Source organism: Trichechus manatus, unplaced genomic scaffold (genome assembly GCF_000243295.1).
Source record: "Trichechus manatus latirostris isolate Lorelei unplaced genomic scaffold, TriManLat1.0 scaffold00045, whole genome shotgun sequence".
Lineage (NCBI taxonomy): Eukaryota > Metazoa > Chordata > Mammalia > Sirenia > Trichechidae > Trichechus > Trichechus manatus.
In genome coordinates, this window is record NW_004443981.1 from 8,889,127 (window position 1) to 8,902,627 (window position 13,501).

General features: G+C 49.2%; 1 protein-coding gene across 1 annotated transcript; it reads left to right on the plus strand.

Moving 5' to 3' along the window:
• The first annotated feature begins 2,233 nt into the window (after window positions 1-2,233).
• BDKRB1 (bradykinin receptor B1) lies at window positions 2,234-3,360 on the plus strand. Its single transcript, XM_004376700.2, has one exon. The coding sequence runs from the start codon at window positions 2,234-2,236 to the stop codon at window positions 3,296-3,298; it is 1,065 nt and encodes a 354-aa protein (XP_004376757.1). The 3' UTR covers window positions 3,299-3,360.
• The last annotated feature ends 10,141 nt before the right edge of the window (window positions 3,361-13,501 follow it).

The window sequence follows — 13,501 nt, forward strand, 5'->3', positions numbered from 1 at the left end:
AAGTCAGACGTCTCTGCCCGTGGCATAGGGACGGTCCCTGGTTTCCTGGGCAGTGTGCAACCTCACCTCCTGTATTAGTTTCCTGTTGCTGCTGTAACAAATTACCACGAACTAAGCGGCTTAAAACAGCCCAAATCTATTGCCTTACAGCTCTGGAGATCAGAAGTGCAAAATCAGTGTCAGTGGGCTAACATCAGGATGTCGGCAGGGCTACATTTCTCTAAAGGCTCTAGGGAAGAATCCACTCCCTTGCCTTCTCCAGCTTCTAGAGGCTGCCCGCATTCCTTGACTTGTGGCCCCCTCCATCTTTCAAGTCAGCAGTGTAGCATCTTCAAATCTCTCTCTGACTCTGCCCTTTCTGCCTCCTTCTTTCACCCTTGTGATTACATTGGGTCCATCTGGATGATGGAGGATAATCTCACCATCTCAAGATCTTTAACTTCATCACATCTGTGAAGTTCCTTTTGCTATGTAAAGTAACATATTCAGAGATTCTGGGATTAGGATGTGGTTGTCTTTGGGAGCCATTATTCTGCTGACCACAGCTCCCTTCAGCCCCACTTCCTGGGGCACAGCCATCCTTTGGCATGGCAGGTGCCTGAGCCACCCGGCAGCTCCTGCCTCTTGACTAACCTTGTGCCCCCTCATGAGGACACAGGAACCAAGGCCCCTTCCACCACCCCCACAAGAGCCATCTTTGCCTGCCCAGACACCCACACTTCAGCAAACCCCCATGGTCAGAAATCACCAGGAGAGACATGGACCTCCCCCTGTATGTTCAAGGACACCTCCAGATTTCAAGGGACGTTCGCCTGGAGGAGGAAAGGGAGGGGAGCAAAACACACCACACTTGGTCTCCCAAATTCTCCAAAAGGAATTCCCTTCTCTCTTTTCTTATTCCTTCTTAAGCCTCCCTGTGGTAAAGGCTTCAAGGCTGGAGGCAGATGGGAATCTCATTGCTAGGAACCGAGATCTCTTGGAACTCAGTCTTCTGGAATTTAGTGCCTTACTTTCCTAGTAAGGCAAGTCCCAGTTAATCCCTGAATTGTTCCACAGCTTGAGAAGAGCAGAAAAGGCATTTCCATGGGCACTCTGGGCACTGGTGGTTCAGTGGTAGAATTCTCGCCTTCCATGCAGGAGACCTGGGTTCAATTCCCAACAATTACACCTCATGTGCAGCCACCACCTATCCGTCAGTGGAGGCTTGTGTGTTACTATGATGCTGAACAGGTTTCAGTAGAGCTTCCAAACCAGGAAGAAAGGCTTGGCAATCTACTTCCAAAAATCAGCCAATGAAAAACCCTATGGGTCCCAATGGTCCAGTTTGCAACTGATCATGGGGAAGGTGCAGGACAGGGCAACATTGCATTCTGCTGTGCATGGGGTCACCATGTGTGAATCCAGCTCAGGTCATCGACCACTGTTGCATATCTATCTCCCATCCAGACTGTAAGTACCATGAGGACAGGGGCTGGTTTGTCTCACTCACCATGTAGCTCCAGCACCTGGCAAAGCGCTGGCACAAAGGAAGTGCTCATTAAATATTTGTTAAACTGTTAATAAGACTAATTGCAACCTTCCATTGGGCACTTCCTCTATGCCAGGCATCATACTAAGCACTCAAAGGTAATATCACCAGTCCTCACCACAATCCTACAAAAAGGAGAGTAAACATCAATGAGTCTAAGTAGCCCACAGCAAGTGGCTGTGCTAGGATTTGAACTCAGGTTTCAAAGCTTTGATTCTTTCCTTTATACCAAGGGTCAGCAAACTTTCTGTAAAGGGTCATATGGTAAGTATTTTCAGCTTTGCTGGCCAGACTATCTCTATCGCACCTCCTCAGCTCTGCCATAGTAGCACAAAAGCAGCCATAAACCAGTTGCCATCCAGTCGAGTCTGACTCATGGCAACCTCATGTGTGTCAGAGTAGAACTGTGCTCCGTAGAGTTTTCAATGGCTGATTTTTCAGAAGTAGATTGCCAGGCCTTTTCTCTGAAGCACCTCTGGGTGGACTCCAACCTCCAATCTTTTGATTAGCAGCCAAGCACATTAATCATTTGCACCACCCAGGAACATCAAAAGAAGCCATAGACAATATGTAAACGAATGGGTGCAGCTGTGTTTCAATAAAACTTTATTTACAAAAGTAGGCAGTGGACCGGATTTGGCCCTTGTGCCACAGTTTATCGACTCCTGATTTACACTGTGTGCTGTTCATTTCAGGTCACTGTGGATGGCATCCCAGTCCCTTCTGGAGTTCCCATTCCCCAACCAGAGTCAGCTGTTCCCTCCAAACACCACGTCTTGTGAAAATGCACAGGGAGCCTGGGACTTGCTGCACAGGGTGGGGCCAACACTCATCATCACCATCTGCTTCTTCGGCCTCTTGGGAAACTTCTTTGTCCTGTCCGTCTTCCTCCTGCCCCGGCGGCGTCTGAACGTGGCGGAAATCTACCTGGCCAACCTGGCGGCTTCTGACCTGGTGTTTGTCCTGGGCTTGCCATTCTGGGCAGAGAACATCTGGAATGAGTTCAACTGGCCTTTTGGGGTCGTTCTCTGCCGCGTGGTCAACGGGGTCATCAAGGCCAACTTGTTCATCAGCATCTTCCTGATGGTGGCCATCAGCCAGGACCGCTACCATGTGCTGGTGTACCCCCTGGCCAGCTGGAGGAGGAGGCGGCGACTACAGGCCCAGGCCACCTGTGCCCTCATCTGGGCAGTGGGAGTACTCTTAAGTGTCCCCACATTCTTGCTGCGAACCGTCAATGACATCCCCGATCTGAACATCTCGGCCTGTGTGCTGCAGTTCCCCCATGAGACGTGGGCCTGGCACGTTGCGAGGATGGTGGAGTTGAACGTGCTGGGTTTCCTCCTGCCACTGGCTGCTATTGTCTTCTTCAACTACCACATCCTGGCCTCCCTGCGCAGACGGGCGGAGGTACACAGGATGAGGCGCGGGGAGCCCATGAACAGCAAGACCACAGCGCTGATCCTCACGCTCGTCATCACATTCCTGGTGTGCTGGACCCCTTACCACTTCTTTGCCTTCCTGGACTTCCTGTTCCGGGTGCAGGTCCTCCATGGCTGCTTCTGGGAGGACTTCTCGGACCTGGGCCTGCAGTATGCCAACTTCTTTGCTTTCATCAACAGCTGCCTGAATCCAGTGATTTATGTCTTCATGGGCCGGCTTTTCCGGACCAAGGTATGGGAGCTTTATAAGTGGTGTACCCCTGGAAGTGCAGCTCCCATGTCCCCGACCCATAGGAAAGAGATCCTCCAACTTTTCTGGCGGAATTAAAATAACAGTGAATCAAGAAGCTTAGTGTCCTTATACATTATTTCTACACAATAAATAGTACTGTGGTCAGCTGAACGATGACCCCCAAAGAGACCTACATCCTGGATACTGTGAATGGTATCTTTAATGGCCAAGGGGACTTTGCAGATGTGGTGAAATTAAGGATCCTGAGATGAGGAGATTATCCTGGATTATTCAGATAATCACAGAGCCTTTGTATGAGAAGAGGGAGATTTGACTACACAAATAGGAGATGTGATGATGGACGTGAGAGGTCGGAGGGGTGTGAGGAAGGGATCACAAACCAGGGAATGTAAGCAGAAGCTGGAAAAGGAAGCAGGTTCTCCTGTAGTGCCTCCAGAGGAACACAGCCCTGCTGAGTCTCACTTTAACCCACTGACACTAATTTTAGACTTCTGGCCTCCAGAACTGTAAGAGACTAAATTTCTGTTGTTTGAAGCCAAGTTTGTGGTAATTTGTTACAGTGGCAATAGGAAACTAGTACCAGCAAAGCTCTATTATTACATTTCCATTTATCCATTCAAAAAATGTCAGGCTAACTGCTAAGAATACAGAGAGGATAAGCCTAGAGATCCTATCCACAAGGAACTTACATAGACCTAATATATATATATATATATATATATATACCCAAAACCGAAACCAAACCCATCGCCGTCAAGTTGATTCCAACTCATAGCAACTCTATAAGATAGAGTAGAACTGCCCCATAGGGTTTCCAAGGCTGTGGTCTTTACAGAAGCAGACTGCCACATCTTTCTCCACAGAGCATCTGGTGGGTTCCAACCACTGATCTATTGGTTAGCAACCAAGCACTTTTAACCACTGCACTACCAGAGCCCTGGTGGCACAGTAGTTAAGAGCTCAGCTGCTAACCAAAAGGTCAGCAGTTTGAATCCACCAGCCACTCTTTGGAAACCCTATGGGTTAGTTCTACTCTGTTCTGTAGGGTCACTATGAGTCGGAATTGACTCGACGGCAATGGTTTTCACTGGTATATATATATATGTATATATATATATATATATAACATACTTATTATAATAATATAAATATATAAATAAAATATAATTTCAATATAACATAACATAATATAATATAGAAAATGAGAAATAGCATGAGCCCACTACATATACATCAGTACCTTGAGCATTCCGAGGGACAGGGGTCAGTTCATTCTAGGGTTATCAGAGAAGATTTTGTGAAGGTAGTGAACTCTGAGCTGAGTTGTAACAAAGGGTAAAATGTGGATATGTGGAGATAGGGAGGGAGGGCTAGTGGAGACGTAACCAAACACACAGTTAGAAGAATATGAGTTACTCACGAAAGAACATTCATTGAACATTCACTGGGTCAGCACCTGCAGCTCCTAGGGATACAGTGGTGAGCATGAAGGTGACCCTGCCTTCAAAGAGCTTCCCACTTAATGGCAACATAGATAATAATTGGGGGGCTGTGAGTAGAGTGTGATAACCACTATCATCAGCGGGAGAAAAGGGTGCTATGAGGGCACAGAGAAGGGGCACCCAGCCACTCTGGGGAGGAGACAGTTAGAGACGGGCTCCCGGAGGAAGATGTATAAGATGAATCCCAAAAAACAACAAGTTCTCCAAGCAAAATAGGGGAAATGAGCATTTCAGGCAGAAGAAACTAACTAGACCCAAAGGCAAGTAGGTTTGCAGGTTAAAAGGAGAAGGTTGAAGGAAGGGGAAGCACGAGCTGAGTCACCTGCTCAGAGAAGGCAGGACATGGAGGGATTTGAGGTTTGAGGAGAATGAAGATGTGGGGATGATCTGTGTTGGTCAACGGCAGGGACAGCTCATGAGGGAAGCTTCCAGGTGTGTCAGGCGGCTCTGAGGGCCCAGCTGAAGCTAGAAACTATGAACTTTTGGGTGAATTTATTCTAGCCATGCTCAGGAGGCCCGAAGAAGGCAGTCAAATTGCTCTGGAGTTGGGGTTTTGCAGGAGGGAGGTGGATGGTCATCGTTCAGGGGAGTTGGAGATTTCCATCAGACTATGGGAACACAGGAAGTGGGGGAAGGCGAGTGACATAGATACAGGTAGAGAACAGATGGAGTGGGAGCTCCTAGGTGAGAGAGCAAGAAAGATAGATTAGCCAGAGTAGAAGTGTTTGAACCATCCCAGGAGATGACAAGGACCAAGTGTGGCATGGTATTGGGTGGCTGGAGTAGAGTGGGGAGAAGGTCAAGGAACTGATTGGAAATGGGGAGGATGGGCTGCCCAGTGGGGCCCCACAGGCACACAGGGCGCTGTAGGACCTCGGGAGGAAAGAGTATGTGGGCCAGGTGCCAAGGTCAGTCTTCATGGAATGGGGGCAGACGGAAGTGACCAGACCCCGAGATACTTGGGGGAAGAGAATGAGCAGCCTGTACTGCTGACCAGAAGGGCTGGTCCTCATGGGATGGCAGCAAAGACCCGACTCACTCCAGAAATGGAAAGGGGGCCAGTATTCCTGGAGGCTGGTGATGGGCTCGGGAGAGGCTGGCAGGGGCTGGACCACCAAAGCCTCACAGGCCATCAGTGATAACCCGCTGATCAGTGCTCCAGCCCCCTCCCCTGTGTGGTTCCCTGGAGAGCAGAGTGGAGCTCACTTGGCCTGGATCTGGGTCCGCAAGCAGGGCCAGCCAGTCCCCGTGTGTAATTTGCACCACATGGTGCTTAAAAAATGGCGTTGAACTAGGTGCCCGTATTTAAATTCCACAAACACTGCGTGTAGGTGCAGTCAATTCCAACCAGGTAAAGATGACCCAATAAGCAAGGTATACACAGGCTTACTTGTGCTTTCTTACTAATCTGTAGTGCACAGTTTCACCTGTTTTTCACCCATCTTTTGCCATGTGAAATTGTGCACTACAGATTAGTAAGTAAACACAATTACGCCCGTACGTACTTTGCTCACTGGTTAATCTGCCCGATTCCAACTCATAGCAACCCCCTGTGACAGAGTAGAACTGCCCCACGGGGTTTCCTAGGCTGTAATCTTTACAGCAGCAGATCGCCACGTCTTTCTCTCCCAGAGCCTATGGGTGGGTTTGAACCACCAACCTTTCAGTTACCAGCCAGGTGCTTTACCATTGCACCACCAGGGCTCCTTTAAATTCCACATAAGAATCCAGATTTCCTGCTTCTCTTGAATGCTCTGAAGATCTAGCAACACTGCCTGTGTTCATTCATTTAGCACATACTTATCAAGCCTCTGTGCCAGGCGCTGTTGTCAGCTCTGAGAACACAGCGGTGAACACAACACAGGGACAGTCCTGGTCCTCTCGGAGTTTATCCTCTGGTTCCTGTCCACCCCACCCACCCCCCACACACACAGGGCACCAATTCCTTGTCGCTGAATGGCAGTGCCCCTACTGATAAGGCACGCACACACACACACACACACACACACACACACACACACCCGTTGCACACCTGCATGTCAACTGTGGGCGGTGTTTTCGATCCCCTGGTCCACCCCAGCTCCTTAACTTTACAACCAGGAACAGAGGGCAGTATGACCTGCTCAAGCAAACCCCAGTGGAAATCACAATACTTCATAGGAAGCAATATGGCCAGATCTGAGGTCGTCTCACTCCACGTGACTCTCCTGGAAGGCCTATTGCATGAAGCCCATTTCCCAGGTGGGGAGGAGGAGGCTGAGGAAGGCAGGGAACTTGCCCAAGCAGAGGCTGGAATCGTCAGATTGTCGATACCCACACCAGCGCAGTTTCCGAGCCCCCAGGCAGGATTGTCTGAGCAAAGGCCCTGTGGCACCCTGGCAAGCCTTCAAGCAGGAGTGCTGCTGTTACTCTTGTTGTTTGCTGCCCTCAAGGCAGCCCCTGACTCATGGCGACCCCACACACAAGGGACAAAATGCTGCCCGGTCCTGCCCCATTCCCACATTCAGTTGCAGATAGGATCACTGTGATCAACAGTTTTCATTGGTTGATTTTTGAAAGTAGATCACCAGGCCTTTCTTCCTAGTTCATCATAGCCTGGAAGCTCTGCTGAAACCTGTTCAGCACCATAGCAACATGCAAGCCTCCACTGACAGGCGGTAGCTGTGCGTAACGTACCCTGGTTGGGAATCGATCCCAGGTCTCCTGCGTGAAAGACGAGAATTTGACCACTGAGCCACCACTGCCCCTTCAGGCAGGAATTCCAAAAAAAAAAAGAAAACCAAACCCATTGCCACTGAATTGCCACTGAGTGATTCCAACTCACAGCGACCCTGCAGGACAGAGCAGAACTGCCTCATAGGATTTCCAAGGAGCAGCTGGTAGATTCGAACTGCCAACCTTTTGGTTAGCAGCCAAGCTCTTAACCACTGCACCACCAGGGCAGGAATAGAGGACTAGATTTCCAGATGGGAACCAGAAAGAGAAAACAATACCCAGTCTCCCCGTTGCTCTGTGTGAACTGACCCAAACATGTGACTTTCCTTCTTTCTCCATCTGTGTGACGCTTGTGGCTTAGAAACCTCCTTTCTAGGGATTGCAAAAACCAACCCCACCTTCTTGAAGAAGGTGCTGGCCTAAGAAATCACCGAACATTGCTCATCGTTCTGTGGCTTAACGGTAGACAGCAACGGTAGACAGTCTTTGAGAAGTCAGACATGTGATTTATGGACACAGGTCACATTTACCAAACCACAAACCCACACATTCGGACCTTCTATTGGGAGGACCGATGACTCACTTGCAGGGGGATAAATGCCTGCTTGGGTTAAAACGGTCGGTGCCACGGGAGAAGTCAATATGTCCGAACCCCTGTGGATCTGGCTGAAGTGCTCACCTGGCATATGTCACACCTGGGGCCAGGCCCAGGCCTCACCTAGCAGTGCTAACACCAGAGTGGAGGGGTGAGTTAGCAGGTGGTCTCTGGCCACCGCTGCTGGAACCCCACACAGTCTCCTTCTTTCTCTCTGAGAAGGACCAAATAGGGGCACTTCAGCCACTTCCAGTTGTGGTCAGTCCTGGGCCTCAGTCAGTGAGTCAACAGCCGCGCTTGAGCCTCTTACTGCTCTGCGTGGTGGGAACGGAGTGGCCGCCGCCACCTCCTGCCCCTGCCCATCCATCACAGGACTGATTCGCTAAGCCTGCACCCCAGCTGAAAGACTCCAAATGTTGCAATGGACATGCGTAGGTTCTTGATCTCTGGAGATGAGTCATGGGCTTGATGAGAGCCAGTGGGAGGCAGACCCCAGACACACTCCTGCTGCCACCCCCTACTCCCCCACCACGCCTCCAGATGCCTCAGGGTCAGGCAGGAGGCTGGGATCCAGGCTGACTCGAGCCCTCGGTTCCCAGCAAGCTCCTCCCTGGCCTCTGCACACTTTTAGTCCCTTTCTGCTGTTCCTCGCTCCCACCACCCCACAGTGGGTGCCCAAGAAGGCAGGGCAGGGCTGGGGTTCCCGGTACCCAGCCCCTTTCCAGACCCTGGATTCCCTCTGAGCACCCTCACACCTCACCTGAAGGCTAGTGACGAGTGCAGTGTGGTATGGTCTGGAGGGCAGGGGTCTCTGAGTCAGGCGCAGCACATTCCAAACCTCCTCCCCCATCATGGAGCCTGGGAACATCATACAGCCTGCGCATCCCATTTATGAAATGGGACAGATACCAGAATTCTCTCACTGAGTTGTGAAATTTCAGTGACTTTATGGGCTGCCTCTTGCCCGTTTTAGAAAGAGAGAGTCCTTGGATGGTGCACCATAACACACTCTGCTGCTAACTGAAAGGTTAGAGGTTAGAGGGTCAAGTCTACCCACAGGCACCTCGGAAGAAAGGCCTGGTGATCTACTTCCAAAAAATCAGCCATTGAAAACCCTATGGAGCACAATTCTACCCTTACACACATGGGGGCACCATGACTCAGAGTCAACTTGACAGCAACTGGTTTAATGAGTGAAATAAAAAGACAGGGAAGGAAAGACGAAAAGGAGGCAGGGAAGGAGGACGGAAATGTATGTGACCATCGGGATGCGTCTGGCCCACAGTAAGACTCCACAAGCATTTTCTCCTGTGAGCTAGAAGAGGCTTGAATATCATCGAGATGAGCACATGCAAAGCTAGTGCAATGTGAACAAGGTTGGTGAATTGTATCAAGCAGCGTCCATGTCCTGGTTGGGATGTTGTACTACATTTACCATTGGGGCAAACTGGATGAAGAGCACAAGGGATCTCTCTGTATCACTTCATACAACTACACGCAAATCTACAATTATTTCAAAATAAAAAGTTTAAAAAAGAAAATATCATCAAGTTCAAACCCTTCCCCCATTTTACGAATGAGGAAACTGAGGTCTAGAGATAGGCAGAGACTTGACAAGGTCCAGACCTCCTAGAACTGCTGGTAAGCCTTGGTTTCAGGTCTCAGGGCTCTGAGCTCAGAGAAGCCTGAGTGCCCGAGTCCCATCATCTCACTTTCCCTCTTCGGCAAGTCCCATGTGGAGTGTCCTTGATCAGGGCTGATCCTCCTATGCCTGGGGTTGGATGGGAGGCAGTGAGCAGAAAGCCAGGCTGCATGATTCGTTGTTCTAATGGGCTGTCCTGGGCATTGTAGGATGTTTAGCAGCATCTCTGGCCTCCTCCCACCGATGCCAGTAGTATCCCCCCCAACCCCTGCCCAGTTGTGACAAAGAAAAATGTCTCCACACAAAGGGCCACATAAACCAGAGAGTGCATCAGCCTGAGACCAGCAGAACTAGATGGTGCCCAGCTACCACCAGTGTCCGCCCTGACAGGGAACACAACAGACAGTCCCTGATGGAGCAGGAGAAAAGTGGGGTGCAGAACTCAAATCTAGTAAAAAGACCAGACTTAATGGTCTGACTGAGACTGGAGGAACCCCAGAAAGCGTGACCCCCAGACTCTCTGTCAGGCCAGAACTAAAACCATTCCAGAGGCCAATCCTTCAGACAAAAATTAGACGGGACTATGGGAAATAAAATGATACTCGTGAAGAGTGTGCTTCTTAGCTGAAGTAGATACAGGAGACTAAATGGGCAGCTTCTGTCCGGAGGTGAAATGAGAAGGCAGAGAGGGTCAGGAGCTGGTTGACTGGACATGGGAAATCAGGGGTGGAAAGGAGGAGTGTGCTGTCACAGTATAGGGAGAGCAATTAGGGTCACACAACAATGTATGTATAAATTTTTGTGTAAGAGACTAACTTGAATTGTAAACTTTCACTTAAAGTACAACAATAAAATAAAAAAAGAAAAATGTCTCCAGATGTGGCCAAGTGTCCCCTGGGGGCAAAATCACCCCAGTCCTCCCATCTGAGAACACCGCTGAGATGATCTGATCCAGCTATTCAGCAGTGCCTCAAGGAAAAGCCTGTGGGCTAGGGAGACTTCTTGGAGGTGGTAGGTCTTGAGTCCTTGGAGGATTGAACTTAACAAAGGGAAGGAGGAGACATGGTGTTGGACAAGCACAAGAAAGGGGAGGTGAACCCTGGACAAGCACAAGAAAAGGGAGGACAACCACCACCCAATGCTGGGAATCATGGCCTAGGCAAGTTGATACACATTTTGGGGGGACACAATTCAATCCATAACACATTGCATTAAGATATTGTTTAATCTTGATTACTGATCTGGTGCCCTCCACCCTTAAATTTTGCACCTGAAGGGAGTGCCTCCCTTGCCTCCCCTAGTCCTCGCCCTGAGTCAGGGGACTGGGCTGGGGGGCTGTATTTCCAGTAGAGGAACATAGCAGATAAGCGTAAGAAGGATTCTGTTTCAGATTCATCTATAGACCCCCCCTTAGGGAAAACAATAACGAAAGTTTTTGCAGGTGCAAGGAGAGGGCAGCCAGACAGGAGGACAGCCAGACAGGAGGACAGCCAGACAGGAGGACTGCACAAACAATGGAAGGAATGATGAAATAGCCAAGCATATCAAGCCTCTCAGGCCGCCTCTCGCACACACTGCACCTGCAGTAAGTGTTTGCTGATATCATGATCCACCGCCTGTCAGTCGGTCAGACTGGGGTGGCTTGGGTGTTGCTATGATGCTGGAAGCTCTGCCATCAGTATTTCAAAAACCAGCAGGGTCACTCATGGTGGACAGGTTTCAGCAGAGCTTCCAGGCTAAGACAGACTAGGAGGAAAGGCCTGGTGATCTACTTATAAAATTAGCCAATGGATCATGACAGAACACTGTTCAATATAGTGCTGGAAGATTAGCCTCCTAGGTTGGAAGACACTCAAAATACACAGTGGCCACAGCAATAGACTCAACAATAGCATAGCAGTGATGGTGAAGATAGCACAGGACCAGACAATGTTTCGGACTGTTGTACATAGGGTCGCCATGAGGCAGAACCAATTCAGCAGCAACTAACAACGTCATTATAGCAGAATCTCTCCCCGAGTCCAAGAAGTGACATAGGTCTACGACAACTCGCTGTTACTGATTTTGGAGAAAACACCCCCAGCCCAAGCCTTGTGCTTCTCCCAGTGTTATTTTCCCCATTCCAAGCTTGTGAATGGGGGAGAGGTGAGATTAGAAAACGGTGAGCAAAGGAAGGGCAACATCCATAAAGAACAAAGGATCAACATTTTAAGTAAAGACAGGATCCACCATGACCTGGGACAGCGTGAGGCAAGGTGAGCATGCCAGTGCTGGGTGGGCCCCTGTCTTCATTTAAAGTCTTGTTATTTTGTTCACTGTGGATTTCACATTAATTTTGATTTTTCTAAGCATTGCTGTCTTAGTTATCTGGTGCTACTGTAACAGAAATACCACAAGTGGATGCCTTTAACAAAGAGAAATTTATTCTCTCACAGTTTAGGAGGCTAGAAGTCTGAGTTCAGGGCACCAGCTCCAGGGGAAGGCTTTCTCTCTCTGTTGGCTCTGGAGGAAGGTCCTTGTCATCAATCTTTCCCTGGCCTAGGAGCTTGTCAGCACAGGGATCCCAGGTCCAAAGGACCCACTCTGCTCCTGGCACTACTTTCTTGTTGGTATGAGGTCCTTCTGTCTCTCTGCTCACTTCTTTCTTTTATATCTCAGGAGAGATTGACTCAAGACACGACCTGATCTTGTAAATTGAGTCCTGCCTTATAAACATAACTGCCTCTAATCCTGCCTCATTAACATCATAGAAGTAGGATTTGCAACACGGGAAAATCACATCAGATGACAAAATGGTGGACAACCACCCAATGCCGGGACTCATGGCCTAGGTAAGTTGTTACACATTTTGGGGGGACACAATTCAATCCATAACACATTGCATTAAGATATTGTTTATCTTGATTACTGATCTGGTGCCCTCCACCCTTAAATTTTGCACCTGAAGGGAGTGCCTCCCTTGCCTCCCCTAGTCCTCGCCCTGAGTGGGGGGACTGGGCAGGGGGGCTGTATTTCCAGTAGAGGAACCTAGCAGATAGGTGTAAGAAGGATTCTGTTTCAGATTCATCTATAAACACCCCTTAGGGAAAACAATAACGAAAGTTCTTTATCTGAATATAAAGCATATTTCTATTCTCTCATCCCCCAAATATTCCCTTATCAATCTGTTGTAAAACCTCTGCAGGGGGCAATTTCCCAAGCCTCAGGAATGAGAGAGGCGCCTGGTGGGTATTACCACAAGCCCGCTCTTTACAGAGAGAAATTAAGCGTGAAATAAAATGGCATTTTTATTTTTTAAGCAGTGTCCTCAACCAAGAGGACATTGTCACAGACAAGCCTTGTGAAAGGGCTAAAACAGTTAGGATTTTTCCAAGCCCTTCCCATGGCGAGTGGGGTCAGAATTTTCCCAGGCTAGGATTCCAAACCAAAGTGCCATTCTGGTAGCGTGGGCGCCCCCTGCTGGTAAAAAGGGCAGATTGCTGTTTCCCCAGAAAAGATTTGGCTACTCTTCAAAGCAAGCTTTTTACACCAGCCAAGGACTTCTTGTCTCCCAACACCCTCCTTGATTTTATTTCAAAATACACCCAAGATGCACCCTTCAAATCAAATCCCCCTGTAACTAGACAATCTTAAACATCAGACTAAAAGCAAGCCAACACCCTTAGCCACCCAAAGGCAGCCCTGAGCTCATTGCTTAGCGCCCAGGAAGGCGTCCAATGGCCGTGGGTCAGACCAGACAGTGTCTTCAGAGCCAGGGATTCCAATTCTAAAACTGCTCTGGGGGGGGTTATGCTCCTTTCCCCAGCTTCACAAATCACAACTCA